The sequence below is a fragment of the Euprymna scolopes genome, chromosome 17 (genome assembly GCF_053919585.1).
Source record: "Euprymna scolopes isolate OS-2025 chromosome 17, ASM5391958v1, whole genome shotgun sequence".
NCBI lineage: Eukaryota > Metazoa > Mollusca > Cephalopoda > Sepiida > Sepiolidae > Euprymna > Euprymna scolopes.
Genome location: NC_136498.1, coordinates 117368683 through 117386183, shown reverse-complemented (window position 1 = coordinate 117386183; position 17501 = coordinate 117368683). Strand labels below are relative to the sequence as shown.

The 17501-nt window shown below is 32.4% G+C and overlaps 1 protein-coding gene across 11 annotated transcripts in view; it reads left to right on the top strand.

Annotated features, from left to right (window-relative positions):
* Positions 1-17501, top strand: part of LOC145296925 (single-stranded DNA-binding protein 3-like) — a 317297-nt gene that overhangs the window by 224466 nt on the left and 75330 nt on the right. For all 11 annotated transcript variants that reach the window (XM_080143120.1, XM_080143125.1, XM_080143119.1 and 8 more), the window contains 3 exons: positions 449-503; positions 2185-2252; positions 12475-12541. In XM_080143120.1, coding sequence (XP_079999246.1) covers positions 449-503; positions 2185-2252; positions 12475-12541 — 190 coding nt within the window. The remainder of the gene's footprint in view (positions 1-448; positions 504-2184; positions 2253-12474; positions 12542-17501) is intronic.

Here is a 17501-nt window from a genome sequence, read left to right as displayed (position 1 = left end):
TAACAAATTGAGTAGTAAAAATGGAAGTTTGGTTTGTTGGCTTAAATGTTACTTTTGAAAAACCTGTTAATGTAATTGTAGGAAAAAAATATAGGAGTGATTGTTTTTAAAACTTAGTTTGCTCATAAATAAAAGTAGACAATTTAAATTTATCATCTATTTAAAAAAATTGTGAATTAGTGTATTGTCTCCAAAATAACTTTTAAAAATAGCTTCATATTTTGATGTACATAATTTTTTTTTTTTTTTAAAGAAAAGTTTCATAGATAAAAATTTCCATTTAAATTTTTTTATTTCATCCAAAAACAGATTTCACTTTTTGATGATTGCTTTTCTCATGATAAACATTTCGATTTCATTTATGGAAAACTTTAATTAAAAAAATGCTTCATATTAAAATACAAACTTTTTTTTTTGTACTTCTAACATTAAATTAATCTACTTTTAGGGTCCACCTGCTTCAGGCGGTGCTCCAGGAACGCCGATTATGCCAAGTCCGCAAGGTAAATCTTGACCGGCTTTGTTGTTGTTTCATCTCTGATTATTGCTATGAATTTTTGTTGAATGGATAATCATTTTATATCTGACTATCAAGGCTGCCCGGCATTACTTGGGATAAAAGTATAAAATAACTTTTATTACCCTCCCTACTTCCTCTTTCTTCTACAGGCACTCCGCTAGAATCGGCAGTAGGGAAATAACTCCAAAAAGTTAATTTCTTTCCTTTAGTTAATGGTTGGAAAATAAACCACATGATAACATTAAATGATATAAATGGCCACTTGACCCTTAAACAATGAATCTTTTTCTTGAAATTTTAGATATTATAGGGTCCTACGGACAAACTTATTTTTAGTTGACATTTGACAACTAAACATTTTTGTTTACTAGCCAAATAGAAAAGTTACTAGCCAAACCATATGATTTTTAGAATATGACATCTTAGTTCTGTAACGAGTATGTACATAAATATTTTTCTGTATTTTTTTTTAATAAGTAATTCTAAATAAATATACAATAAATTTTATGTTGATACTTGAACGTATAAACATTCTAATTTCTTCAGATATTTTTTTAAACAGCGTTTGTTTAAAAAAAAAGTATATTGTTCTATTACACTTTTATTTTTTAAATAATTTAACTTTGTTTTATATAAAAAAAAAACTTGAAAAGATATTTTTCAGTCAGTAGTGAGCTTTGGAAGATTGTCGATGAAAAAAATACAATCGCCAAAAGATAAGCGTTTCGTTATTTCTAGTCGCCACTTTGAAACCTCGCTTGCAAATGCAACTGTTTCACTCGCAATGTAGAGCCCTGTATTATACAGCAGAGGTTACACCAATCAAAAAAAAAAAAAAAAAATACCAACTTTGTGATTGTATTTTTTAAGCTTCAGCTGGACATACAAACGTTTGCCGTTTATATGATAAAAGATGAATTTTTAAGCATTGGGTTGACAAGAAGTGCAGTTGAATTATGATTTGTAAAATGATAGCGAGTTTGTGTGCAAAAAGTGTAAGACATTGGAGATGGATGACAATTTAAATGTGCAGAAAGTATATTTGGATGGCAAGATTGTCGGAAATTTTGTTACCTTGGTGTTGATATCAGAGCATAGCTTGTGTAGTGTTGTAGCAAAAATTTATGCATGAATGGAGTAAGTTCATGGAACTGTCATTACTAACCAGCAGAGCATTACCAACATTAACTAAGGGAAGAGTCTATTAGTCATGTATACATGGTGATGTATGGAAGAAGTCAAATCTGGCCAGTGATGGTTGAGGACATATATTGCATGGAGATAAATGATATGAGAATGATAAAATGGATGTGTAATGTGAGTCTTAGGCTTAGATCTGATAAGTTCGAAGGAAGGTTAAATTTCGACAGTAATGTGAGATGAGTGCAGAAGAGGAGACTTTCTTGGTTTGGTCACATTGAAAAAAAAATGGATGAGAGTTCTTAGATTAGTGAATGGAGAAGAGTTGAGATAATGAGGGGAGGGGGTTGTAATGAAAATATGGGAGGAATTGATGAGGGTAGACTTGAGAGGGATAAAAAAAAAAAAGACTTGGAAGTCAAATTCTAAAAATGCACAACACATACCTGCATGTAAAACAGACATTAAACTGAAACTGATGTTGCAGCTGATGATTTAATTGGCTTGATTGCTTTCTCTTGTAGATTCTACGAGTTCTGGAGATGGCATGTATGGAATGATGAAAGCGGGAGGTATGCCAAATATGGCAGGGGTAAGTAGATTTTGTTTTTTCACGCTCTTTTTGATATTTACGAATTGTCTTGTAATGCAAGATATCTGACGCTCATTAAACCACAACTTTTTCTTTGGCCTCTTGTTGTCTTTGCTAATCTGCATATTTTGCATGAACCATTTCTCGATAACGATTGTTTTATTTTGCTAACTGCTGATTAATGTGTAGCCATGTTTCTCTCTTAATCCAACAAGATTATCGCTTTTTTTATATAGGTTTTTTTTATACCATTTTTAGATGACTTTTTCCTAATTACTATACCACCTCTTTCTTTTTTCTATTTTCTTTGAATGACATTATAATTGGAGATTTAGAATTTGAGAAAGTAACACATTTTACCATTTTGAGGTTTGTACTAAAAAGAGAACTTTTTAAAATACTTTAAGTTTCCTAAACTTTTCACCTGATAATAATTTTAGAAGCGTTTTGATATGAATCTTTGAAAAAACTTTTTCTTTCTAAAACTGATGTTTGTATAATATGCCTTCACTTGACTAACCATAATCTCGTTTGAAATGCTTGCCTTGTTGTGTTTCTTACTTGACACCAGGTTCCAATATAATTGGCTTTTGTTATGAAATCCTTAACAGAGGAGGAGGAGAAGGGGGCAGAATCAATGGGTCAGAAAGACGGAAACTATAATGAATATTAACAGAAAAGCTTTGTTTTCTTTCTATTTAAAAATCTGAGAATTAGGAAACATTTCATACTTTTATTTCTTTATCTGTTCTGATTCATATGAAATGATTTCTCTTATTTCTGCATGTTTTGCGTGAAACCTCTTTTAATTGCATGATATGTAGGTGAAATTTATTTTGTCCTTTCAGTTAAACTTATTAGTTTTAATTGGTGAAGATTTGATTTAATATTATATACAGTTTGTTTACAAAATTGATGCTATAACTTTGGGACTATGTTCTATATGTAGCTCTAGAAATGTTTGGTTTCTGAGTTATAGGCTATTAAAATACATACCTATCATTATTCTGTATTGTAAACTTTTTATATGCAAAATGTGTTTTTTCTTAGATGTGGGATAAATAAACACTATCTTACCTGTGACGTGATCGCAGGTAAGATAAGCCTGAGTCTGGTATTTCAACATACACAAACAAAACCATGAAAAAATGATGCCAAACAAATATAAAAACCATGGGACCCAGAAGAAAAATCTGGGTGTCATGATGAAGAGAGGCTCGTTAACATAGGGAACTCTGTTAGCATTCTACCAAATGTTGACATATTTTATTTCAGGTAATAAAATACAATAGACCAACTTCAAGTAAATATGATTGGTACAAACTAAAGACTATGTAAAGAAAGTTAGACTAGTAGTAATATATTGCTATTACAAAAGCAATCTTCCCCACACACAACTCTTTTAAACGTATAGAACATAATCCTGAAGTTATGCCATTGATTTTTTTAAGCACTTTGTATACATACATGTGCATTTCTTTGTTAAAAATGGATTTCTTTGTATTTTTAAATAATAATTAGCCTTACGAAAAACAAAAAAAGCATATAAAATTATAAGTGGTTTTAGTTTTTTTAATATGTTGCAAAGTTCTCTCTATTATCAAAAATGTATATAAAAAAAACAAATGGATATAAAACTTCTGAATAACTTTTTTTTCCTATAAACAATGCTCATACCAACGGTTCTGTTGTTCTCACATGTTCTGCAAATTTCTATTGCATGTTTGAATTGCAAAGAAAATTTTTTATTATGAATATATATTGTTTTCAACACATGTCTACCATGTTCTTATTGCTATAATTTGTTCAGAAGTAAAATGAAATATTTCTCTTAGATCCCCAAATGCTGGGGAACTTTCTACTCTAATATCTTCTTTCCTCGAACCACTAGCCTTTGGAATTCCCTCCCTACTTCCTATTCCCTCTCCCACTGTGCCAACATACAGAAATTTAAATATAATGTGAACAAACGTCTTGATACCCAACTCCTCATTTAGTAACCCCCCCCCCCTCCCCAAATTATTGTTCTAATCATGTGTCCGTGAAAGTATTCCTTGTTTGGGTTGAAAAAATGTAAAAATTAAAATTTTTTTTTTTTTTTTTTTTTTTTCCAAATCTATCAGAAGTTCAGTTTTTTTTTTTTTTTTTTTTTTTTTGTGTTTTTATAAATACACTAGTAGGGATACCCAGCATTGTCTGGGTCCACATGAAGTTCCGTTTGGGCACACCTGCTATACTAAGGATATTAAGCACTTTTACATTACTGTATGTCAATTCCATCGTGGCAATTTGAATACCTCTACAACAATTTCAAAAATAAAAGATACTCTATTCTCCGGATATGGAGCATGTTTTGATGACGATATACAAGTTTAAGCGAATTTCTGTAATGCTGCCTCAGTGTAGAAAGATTTCTACACACGGTTTTTATAATGGTTGTGTTACTTTACTGTCTGTAAATTTCATTTTTTTTTTATAAAAAAACTCTAAAAGAACAGGAATCATTCCAGTCTTTACCCAAAAGACTTAATACAATAGTTTCTGACATTTTTGTGGTATACAAAATTTATATAAATATTCCCGAAGAAACTTCAGTTTTTAATTCACCATAATCAGTCGGAAAAATCAATATGCATTTTCATTTAATTTTATATTTATATACCCCCCCCCCCTTTTATGCAGATCAAAGGGAAACCTTAAAGTTTTAAGTGTTTATGATATGTCCATTATATTTATTTTAACTTTCCTGTTTCAAATGTTAATATTTGATCACAAAAAAGAAACATGTTAAATTGCTTACATCAAATAATAATTTTTACAAGATTGTTGGATATGGATATAGTGAATTAGGGGAATGAAAAAATTTTAAAAAAGAAGAATGTGAAAAATGGTTTAATGCAGACAATAGTGGTTTTGTAGAAATTCATTCTTCTTTTATGTGGGCATTTTGATATGGTGCTTTTTTAGCCATTGAATATTTAAAATGAATGTGATGGACATATAGAATGAAATACTAAAATAAGTTCAAGGTTTTCTTTTCATTTGAGTGAAAAAAAAGGCAAAAATGACAATATAGGAATTAAATATGTATAAATTAAATGAATATTGGATGCATTTGCATTTTCAAACTGACTATGACTGAATTGCACACGAATTAACTCTTTGAAAATTTTGTATACTTCTAAAATGTATATTTTCGAAATGCGCAGAAACAATTGTCTATTAATAGTGTTTTGGGATGAATTATGGAACAGCGATGTTAGCAATGATGTTAAATTAAGAGCTAATCGTATACTACATTGAGCTATTACATAAGCCTTCAATAAATTTATAGATATTATGAATGTTTTTTTGTTAACACAAAGCTTTGTTGTATGTCAATAGTGTAGAACTAGAGCTCCTAATCTAACATGTAAACTATAGTTTTTCAGAGATTAACATTCCATATTTCCTTTAAATATACTTTTATTTATAAGCCATTGTTTCTGCCGAATTTCAAGAACATATATTTTCATGATGTACAACATATTTACATGATGTACAACATATCACAGATGTTCATGAGACAGCCTCATCAGTGTATAAAAATTCAGATTGAAAAAAAAATATGCATCCAACATTCATTTAACGTGTACATATTTGATTTTAACTTGTATTTTTTCAGATAGGTATATATATATATATAACATATATATGTTATAAGTAAAGTTTCTTTTCAATAAAGCCCTTCTACATGAAAGGTTAATGCCATTTTAATCAATTGAAATATTAATCAGCTTTAGAGATGTGTCTTTATTATTAAACTAGTCTGTTGTTATGCTTATATAGCATCCCATATACTAAACGTTCCCTTATTCGTTAGAGATGTTCCACGTGGATCGAATTTTATGTTAAGACAAATTATGAAAGTTTCATATTTGTTTAATTTTTATCCCGAAATACATTTTTGATAAAGCACAGAGGTTCATTTGAAATATTAAAACGATATCTATAATCACGGAATGCTTTTGTTGTTCATAAGGCTATTTATTTGGTAAATGGTGGGGAAGAGAAAAAAAATCATTTTTAACCAAGAAAGCTTTTGGAGTGGAATGGTGTAATGGTTAGAGCCATGGACTGTGGGCATGGCATTCCGAGATCAAATCCTGTCTATGCTATTGCCTCACTTTCACTAATCTCCTTGGAAAAGGTATGAATGCAGATATCCTACCCCCAGCTACAAGCCTTGGTTGTGCAAGTAGTCTAAATAAGAAAACTCTGAAATAACACTAGTCTTTCTCTGCTTATTCTCGCATTCTTTGCAGTCTGTGCAATTGTATTCCAACAATGCCAGTTGAGGCGAGGTGTAGTTCGTGGAGATAGGCATGCTTCACTTCTCATAACAGGCAGCGTTCTTAGAAAGCATATCCAATATTAAGACTGAATGGTTGCTTTTATTGCGTTAAAATTTCATATTAAAAACAATTTTTTGATTGTCAAACTATTTCCTATTCTTTTTACTATCAGAACATCCGATAATATTGTGGAAAAAAAAAATTTATTTTGAATTCATTTTTAGTTATTTAAGGAATGACATAACTACTTTTGTAGTGTCAATCGTAAAATCTTGTTAATGTTCTAAGCTGACTGAGGACGTATGCCTATGAATTTAACATTCCCTTGACACTTCCTTCTTCACTTGAACCCACCTAGAGTGGATGCCGTAGAAGAAACAAACAAGGTCAAGTCATCAGTGACAAATTTGTTTTTGCATCATCAGACTTGTTTTACCGATGAGCCATGCCTTCTTTCTCATCCATCTCAAATGCGATGTGCTATACACCACATAAACATTTCAAACTAAATAAATGGCCCAACAAAAAAGAAACATGTATCTTGGCTACTTAGTAATTAGTATTTATTGCGAATAAAATTCTCATCTTGGTTCTTGTTAATGTTTCAGCTGATCTAACCATTGACCTTCGTTAGGTACATCTTTTTGAACTTGGGAACTTTTTAATTTAACTTGTGAACCAGGACAGAATTTTGACCATGGGATTAGGTTGTTTTTATTCTAGGTAGAAATGTCAATTGTTATGTTGCCTATAATAAGAATTGAACTTTCACCCTCCAGAAGATTGCCATTTAGAAGTGATTGTTAACACAACACCATTACTTGTTTTAGAAGCCTTAAAATTAATCTTGTTCAGATGTGCAGTATTACTACTTACTACTAGATGAATAGATGCATGCTGTAACAGGTAACAATGTTAGTTAACAATCATTCTAATTGCTGGTGCTTCTGGAGATTGAAGGTCCATCCTTACCATTGGTAACAATGACCAAGAAACTGATAAAATTAACACTTCTACTCGGTCAGAGCTGACGAAATATCTTTGAGCATTTTCTTTTTTCTTTCAGCACTGTTTCATAATTGTCTTGGCCATCTCATTAACGTAATGTGTCCATACAAACCGTAAATATTTACGTAAATTAGATAGCAAAATATTAAGTTTGTTAGTCAGGCATATAGATACCATCATAGAAACTTCAATGACTCTTAGTGCTTGGCTTCGTTTCTTAACTAGAGCAATGAACACCATTTCATCCTTTCTCTCTCTCTCTTTTTCTCCTTACCTGGACAACATGAGGATACTTGTTTTGTCACTCAGTTTCACATGATTAGTTTGGTGTGTTCTTATTCTGACAGGTTGAGGATCCAGGTTTGACAGTTTGTTTGGCTACACTTTTTGACTGGTAGTGCAGAAGCTCTAACTTTTAGTTAGTATTATCAACAACTGTATAATATCAAGATAACTGTAGTGCCATGTTGCAGATGGAAAAAGGGCCCTGCACTTATCTCTGGTGGGCATTTTCAAGGCCCAAACCCCATACATACTGAATACACTAATAATCTACTTGTGTGCACATGTTTTTTGACAGACATGTACACTGTCAAAACCATCATCAAAGCAAAAATGAAAAACATGATCAAATCAAATGCTCCTCTAAAAATGACCAAATCTACTCCCTTAAAAAAAAAAAGTTCTGAGACTTAGAACTAATTTTGACGATATAGAATTTTTCCAACGCATTAAATCTCTGAATATCTTAACACTCTTGGATATCTAATAATTTTGATGTCCCAGGATACCTCACACTTTACAGTAAAGACTGAAAACATTGCTTAGGCTCAAAGGCTATATCTATAATATCCTCCCCACAAACTAGAGGACTCTGTCTAGGTTTATTTCTGTTTGTGCAGCTGCTATTGCTCAAAGGCAGCATGCATACTGCAGATTTAACCAACATTAGTCCAGTACAAACAGACAAAAGTTTATAGAAGCTAGAAATAATTGCAATAAAGAAATAGCAACAGCTAAGAGTGAATATACTGAAACCACCAGAAAATGCATTGAAGCACAGAAATTAAGAACCCGTGATTTCTGGAAAATCTACAACAGTCTAGTAAATAATGGGCAGTCACCAATTCCTCTATCAAACAATCATGAGGTTGTGTGCACGGCAACCGAAAAGGCTAACATACTTGCCAGTCGGTTTGCCTCCAACTCCACATTGAAAAAAAAACACACAAAATCTAAAGATAAAATGTCCATGTGTTTTCGGTTAAACCTTAGTGTTAGTTGCCCATATTTCTTCTTGTACTCTGACCCGACTATATCTCTAATAGTGTCAGCATTTGACTTTCATCAGATCTGGCCACTAAATCCATGTATTTTGGGATTTTAATGTTCACCAAAGTGATTGACTAGGTTTTTTGAGCTCTACAGTTGCGGCTGCTAATGTGTAGCTTCTTTTACACAAATCATCACTTTCTCAGATTGTGAGGACTAACAAGCCTCACTTAATCTATTCCTGATAAATCTGCCCAAGACTTGTATGAGAAATATGGAATGTTGATATCAATACCCCCCCCCCCACACACACACGCGCGCGCGCCTCTAAACAGAAGTGCTGCTATTCAAAGCAACAGGGTAATAACAACGTGTTGATTAGAAATCCCTCGGGATCTCATCAGATACACCTTGGAGTAAAACTTTTTCTCTAATTGCCAAACAGTATGGAGCTAACTGAATTGGTCAATGCAGGCATTAAAAAGTCAACAATTTCACTGCTATCCAACCATCACAAAGTCACTTTTACAGCAATGGACAATGCCCTTGGATTCTGCAAGCCATAACTTTTCATGATGGATAGAAACTGTAGTGAACCATATGATTCCAATATCCTGCCTATCATCAAAACCAAATATCTCTAAAGCATCTGAACCAAATCTAATCTCTGTTATAATTGCAAAGAAATGGTTCCCTAAGCTGCCCCTTTGCTCTTTCCAAACACCATAACTAATGCCTTGCAGAATCTTATTTATCTGATAGCTACAAAATTGCCACTGTGATACGAGTTTTCAGAAACGCTATTGAAAGGATAGGTTGCAAAAACAAGTACTTTCACAGAATGTTTTCTGTTGGACTTGCTGCACGTGTAATCCTTCAACGTAAATACTCCCGGACTCACACAATTAGTAGCAAAATCACACCCCTTCTACATAGAAGTTCATAGATACCAGATTTACTATTCTAATAATAATTTTTTCCTCTAATGGTTTGCTTTTAAAAATCCCTTCCTACTCGTTTCCCTGACCCTATCAACATGCAAAAATTTAAGTATAATGTGGACAAAAAACTTGCTGCCCAACTCTCCACCCAGGTCGCCTCCCTCTAAATCTTGCTTCTATAAAAGTAGCCCCTTATGCTTGAATGGCAATATGATTTTGCTTGAGGACGAACAAATTTTAAAAAAAAGAAAGAAAAAAAGTCTTCATAAAGATAATATAGAAATAGACTTTTTTTTAGAAGAAGATAAGAAGTTTATGAAGTTTTGAATAAAATTCTATTGTTAGTGGTTGCGACCTACTGACTCCCAGGGATGTCTTGTACGTAATAAATTTTTTTAAATCTTAGTACATAATTGTAAAATTATACTTAAAAAAACTTCAATGATGTCATTCATCAAAGAATGTTCCAATGAAAATAAATCTCTTTGCTAACTTTTGTATGTGGGTCTGTTGGTAACAGCCATTATTTGATATATGATCACGTGAAGTGACTATTTCCTTTTCTTTCAGTATAAAACTTTTAAATGTTGGCATGCATGTTCTTTTTTAACTTAGAAGACTCCTTTATTTACATGGCATGTCTGAGGATTCTCCTCTCTTGATTCACACTCGTTCCTTCTAAACAACTTATGTGTTATAACATGTTTTTGAAGCTATTTTGACATTTTTACACTTTATTCTGCTGAAATTATTTCGCCTGTCATTTTGTAAATGGCATTATTACTTGTGAAGATATTTTGCTGTTTAAAATCTCTTCTGAAATATATATTCATAGCTTTATAACAATTTCAATTATTTCTTGGCTTAAAAATAGATGTCATTTATTTGCTTATAGCCAACATGTATCAATTATTTACGTGAAATGTTTATAACAATGGTGAATGAATTCACAACTCTAAAACTAAATTTGTCTAAGAGAATAAAAAATATCTATATGTAAAAACTGGATCTGCTTCTTTTGTCTTTTATGAAAATGTTAAGTGTAACTTTTTTTCTATTACTTTTTCATTTTCTCCTTTTTTTATGTTTTTTAAATTAAAAAAAATTAATTTCCTAATCTGCACTTGATCACTTTTAATGTTTCGCATCCGTGTTTTTTGGAAATTTTCATTATTTATGATCAAGCTTCTATTTTAATATGTAAATATGTGATATTGAAAATATTGTCCTAAATAAAGTTTGTCCAAATTATAATAACGTGAAATGTTGCATAAATTTACATTTTATCTTATTGTAAAAATGAAGATTTTAACTTCCTTTTCCAAGTTTTATTAATTTTAATAATTTTGTTTACACTTAACTGCCCCCCTCTCACTCTTTGATTTGTTTTAATTTGGTTTTTGAAATTGATAAGTAATTGAACGTGTGGGTGGGGGTCTTTAACCTTTCAGCTGTGTGTGTGCGGCCAACCAAGGCTTTTGTGATTTTGTTTTCTTGAAACTTATTTTAAGCCCCCCCCCCTTTTTTTTGCTTGATGTTTTTTGGCTTTGTTGCATTTTTTTTTTTTTTTAATTTTTTTTTTTTTTTTTTTTTTTTTTGCTTCTCAGAGTGTGTGTGTGTGAATTCTGGAAATCTATCAGGTGGGTGGTCTCTGAACATAATTGGTTGCTTTATATCTTCATGTGGGTTCGTCATCATTTCTCTGTAAGAATTGATATTTATTCAGAGGTCTTGCAAAGTTCAGTGTCCTCACCAGAGTTCCCTTAATATGCTTTTTATTTTGGGTTTCCATCTTTTTCGTAACCATTTATGATGGGATTAAAAAAAAAAATCTTTTTAAGCAAATTCTCTTGTTGACTGTGGTTTATGGTGTTTCAGAATAAACCATGTATTTTATCTGTTCAAGTCAAATAGTTTAAATCTCCTCTACTCTCTTCTAAATTATTTATAGACGTTTAGTATTTTTTTAGTGGTGGTTATTTCGTATATTTTGGAGTTTTTGAGATGTGTATTCATAATTCAGTTATATTTAGACTATCATTCTCATTTTTGTTTGGTTGTTATATTCATAACGTTTTATGTAACCTCCAATGTTTTTCAGGTGCACCTTTCAAATTTGAGGATTTTAAACTTGTAAATTTGGATGGAATTTTAAATTGAACCCTTTATTTAGTTTTAAATTCCATTCAGATTCCCAAGTTTGACTGAAATGTTTCCTACATTTGAAAAGGTGCATTTTAAGAAGGTCAGAGATTACATTAACCAAAAGCATGAGTATAAAAACCAAGATAAGAATAAGAATCCGAAAAAGCCAAAGTATACTTGGTTATTTGTTTCTCAATTTTTTTTTTTTGCTTTCTCTTATAATTGCGATCCATGAGATGCTTGTTTCTAAGGACAACATGGATCCTCCTATGATTGTCCACTTCCGCCATTTGTCTTGATTCACATACTCTTTTTAATTCTAATTGTGTAAGCATATTATTTGTGTGCGATGCATACTCTTTCTTGACTGAGGGGCCGTTTACACAACTGTGAGGCAATTGTACACATACACATACACACACTCACACACATGCACGCACACACTACTTAATCTCTGCTCATCGTTTTGTTCTGTATGCACAGTCAGTTCTGATCTGCTTCCCTGTTTGTTGCCTTTGCTAGTTTCCACCAATGGGAGGACCAGACGGAGGGATGCCTATGGGACCTGACATGCCCGCAGTGATGAACGGTAAGTGAACTACCCCCGGGAGGATCTGGGGGAGGGACGCGGATGTATTAGTATCCAGCTTTTTAATTATGCCTAAGAGATACATAGACATCTATACATTTTTTTTTTTTTATTCAGTTTTGTTTTTTTGGTTTTTTTTTAAATAAGTATATCTTTTAATTAAAGAATATAAGATGTTTTATTTAAATATTATACAATTAGGAATTCATTAAATGGTAACCAGGTTTCGTGACCCTCAACTCGTTGGAACAAAACTTAGGTACCATTCAATGAATTCCTAATTGTATAGTATTTAAATAAACACTTCTGTTCTTGTTTTATTCTTTTTTTTTACTGACATGAGACACACACACACACACACACACACGCACACAAACACACACACATGTGTGTGTGTTTGTGAGTTTAATAGGGAGGGGGGGTGCTTCTGCTTGAAACTGCATTAATTGGAAGCATAATTTGTACTGCCAAGTCACCTGACAACTCATAAAATAATTGTATGTTTGAAAAGTTCTCAACACAAGGGAAATAAATCTTGCTTGTCCTTGTGGGACTTACATATGTGTACTGAGACTTCTTTCAGTTTCTCATCATTTTCATAACGGACAACTTTTATTTCCTTTTTTTTTTTTTTCCTTTTTTTTTTTTTTTTTTTGTACATTATTTAAAAATAAGTCTCTTTAAAAGTGTCTACTTTTGGTGACTCAAATAATTTGTTTGATAACAACGTATTAAAAAACAATCTCTTTCCAGTAGCAAGATTTACAATAATCTCAGAAAGCAGAGACATAAACTTACAAATGAAAAAAAGGTTTTAGTCATTGTTTTAGTAATTGTGAACTTGTAAAAAAAAAATTATCAGGATTTACTAAGAATTGAATAAGGCTTCACTTGTTATTATTGCAATGGGAAAATTTTTTATTCTAGATGGTTTCCATAAAACAAGTTGTGTACATTGAACAAAACTAAATAATACCCAACAATTCAGTTGTTCTCATATTTAATTATAAAAAAAAAAATTTCTTTATGGTTTCCTCTTGATATCCTCTTGCTGCATTAAAAAAAAATGCAAATGAGAAAAGTTTCAATTTCACACTTGTCTGTGTTGAATTGATTTTACACATTTTTTCAATCACATTTTCTATATAGCATTTAAAAGGTTTTATTTCTAAATCCATGTCTAATTAACTGAATTTTGTCAATCAATAACATAAATTTTTTGTCATTTCCGAACCCTAATAAGATCAGCATTGTCTCTGCTTATCGGATACAACAGGGTTCACAGTGGTCAACGGATTAGTTATGCTTCAACTTTATATTTGACATGATTCCATGAAGAAAGAAACCTTTTTGAAAAGAAAAACTTGACATTTGATTGCAGTATGGAAGTTTGATTTTGTTCAAATAAGTTTAACAATAAAGATATATCTACTGTAGTTAAAGGTAACTGAAAGGCGCTCATTGGCTACGACAATGAGATGTAAAAAAAGGGCATCATTCTTTTCTCTGGATTGCTCCACTTACACTTGATCCTTACTTTATAATGCTGAGTGGAACAACAAGGAGGCATGGGATGACTCAATCGAGGATTGCATCCTGGTTTCTCCATCCATTAGCAAAAATTCTATAAGTCTAAATAAGCTGGAAAATTTTAGATTTAAAATAATTTAAACAAAAAAGCCAATTTAATTCTTGTTTATTATCATAAGAATACAAATATTCCCATAAAATATATGCTCGTTTCTAAAAAGTTTCTATTTTTTATGAAATTATTATTAGTTTTTTTTTGGGGGGGGGGTCATGGAAAATCCATGGTTTGGTTAATTTATTATTTTATAGGCTTTTAGGTTTTTCTTAATGTTTAAATAAATCTAAATGTTTTGAAAAATGAGGTCCGTTTTTAAATATCAATCTATAAATATTGATGAAAATTGAAGAGGAAAATTTAAATGTTTTACACTTAAAATAATTTAAATATGAAAATTGTTTTGCAAATATTTGCTTGTGTTCTAAAAGAAAAATAATAACTAGAAATAACTTCTATAGATTTAAAGATATTTTAAGTTTAAGTAGTTTTGCTAGTACTAATGTATAACATCTATAAGTATTGCATGCTGGCCTATGAAACAACTATAAACTGAAAACCTACACACACACACACACATACATGCATATATATATATATATATATATATATATATATAATGTGTGTGTGTGTGTTTTAGTAGAATGGGGTTACATTTATCCTTATCTTTTTCTCCTTCTTCAACAGTGGTCCAACCCCCTTCCTCTTATTAATTGTCTGGTTCTTCATATTTATTTTATATATTTTTTCTTTTTCAATTTGTTAATTATTTTTGCTATCAGTTTCGAAAATGTCTGGTTGTTTTAAAGTTGTTGTTTTTTTTTTTTTTTTATCTTTCATGGTCACATTTTTCTAGTTACATTTAAAAAAAAAAAAAAAAAAAAAAAATAATAATTGCTGAAATTGCAATTTAAAAGTCTTCATTAAGAGCATGGCTTTTCTTTTTCTTGATTGAGTATTTCTTCGATTGTTCTCACCATTTATTACGAAACCGTGGAATGATGCATCATGCCATGAAATACTTGTCTTTCTCCGCCATTTTCGGAACTACCATTAAAAGCCACTAATGATTTGTTTTCTGCCATAACTGCTTTGGGTGTTTTCTTAAGAATTATTTTACTGGAATATCCAATCCACTCACTGTAACTAATGACGGCTTTTCAACTCATTTCTAATCTCTGCTGCTTTATTATATCTACTAATATTTCGGACAACATCAAGACAATAACGACAACTTTTTATTTCTGCTTTGGATGTAAAGTTTAATTTTTATATATTTAAAAAAATTCTTTTTATCGCCTGTATCATTTTCATACCCTTTATTTTAAAAAATTTTTATTATCAAGAAGTTTATGCCACCTTATGCCCCCCCCCTATCAATTACAAATTAAAGTTAGACTTGTCCAACATTTGTACAATTAAAAAAAAATGGAATTTTTTTAAATATAATTTTTCTGATACACACACACACACACACACGCACGCTATACTATTAAGATTTAATTGTACAATGCTCAAGTTTCATGAATTGTCTCATCTAAAAAATAAGCAGAAAAACATCTTATGTGCTTGTCAGTTGTGGATTATCACTTGTATCGTTCATCTATTGCTGATGAGCATTTAGGCTGTTTTTCTATTCATTTTTAACTATGTTATATATTTTCAATAAAATATTTTTTTTACACCCACAGAAACTTGTTTCATGCTTATGCAATCATCAGTGTAGGAAGTGATAATTACTGCTGGTTGCAAGATTCAAACTGTCAACAAAGCCAACATTGACTTTGCAGGATAGCATTCTTCCTATCATAATATTACTTGTACTTGTAACAGCATTCACGAGATGGGTTGAGCCACATCTTGGCGGTCGGCAGCAGAGTCAACGGCATGATCCAGCCATTCACCGTTACAGCATCCAGCGACGAACAGCAAAAACAAGAGGACTGGACACTATCTCCATATCTGCCTTGACCATTGCAAGCAAAGTCTTCAGTTGACCACCTTGGTACTACTTCCAACCAGTGGGTGCATTGGATGCACCCAATTGATGGACGAACTCATCTCCCAGTCAGCACAGCATGTGTCCGAACCACAGGAGTCTACTTTTCAGCAGAGTTTCCTCCAGGCCAAGAATGTTACATCCAGTGCATATAGTCAAGTTAGGGATCCGGTCGGAGAGACAAACTCGCAGGATATGGTGGAAGTAGTAGACTTCAAGTTTATGGAGATCCTCTCTAAGCAGTGGCCAAGTCTCACATCCATAGAGAAGAATTGTTCTTACAATGGTCACGTATATCTGCAACTTTGCGGAACGTCTTTTGTCTCCTGGCAAGACCACAATCATTTTTGAAGATGGACAAAGACTACTCTAGTCAAGTTGATACAGGTGATGATTTCGTCTTTCACTTGACCAATGGTTGTAAAATTGGCGCCAATGTATTTGAAGTTTTTGACCTCTTCCACAGCTTCGTTATTGAGGATTATAGCCACTTGGTCAGATGGGGAAAGTTACCAGAGAATTTTTGTTTTATAAGCATTGATTCTCATTCCAATCATTTTGGCCATGTGATTGACCTCGTCGAGTGCGTGCTGGACCTTCGCATAAATGTCGTCGGCATAATTGAGATCGGTGATGGAATAGTTGTGGCCTACTCTGATGCTAACGAAGTCAGTCAAGCTCATCTCTAGGATCCAGTCGATGATGTACTAGAACCGGATGAAGGCGAGCACACATTCTTTGGCGGATGTCTGTTTGAATGACAAAGAAATCGGATTCTTCCCCGTAGCTCCTCACTCTAGTTTACGTGTGCATGTAGTATGCGTTTATGAGGTTGAGAAGCCATCGCTGCGCATTATGTCCCCAAGGCTTCTGCAATCCACTGAGTCGCTTTTCTAAAATTCACCTGAGGGAGAAAGTTTGATCTGTACATGTTCTGCCGCTACGAAATCCTACTTGGTTTGGTCAGGTTCGGCAGTCTCAGATATTCTGGATACGATGCAGATGATATATCGAATCTCTTCCTCCGTTGGCAGCTCGCAGTTGATATCATACTCGGGAGGTTTATTAGGGAGGGAGGATCATGTTTCAATAAGGTTTTAAAATGTTGTTTGCAACATATCATGCGGTCTGCCATTTGGGGAAATAGGGGTTCTATTTGTATCCAGCAGCATTTAACTTAGGCTTCTGTTTCCTTTGGTTGCCATTTTAAAGGTTTGGTAAAGTTTTCGGAAATCTCCTACTGAGGCAGCTTGCTCCATCTCTTCAGCTATATTTCGGCAGTAGATATTGAAATCGGTGTTTGCAGAACAGGCAGTCTCACGACGCAGTTGGCAGGAGTCATTGTGCTCCAAGCAGTAGGCGTGTTTAGTTTGATG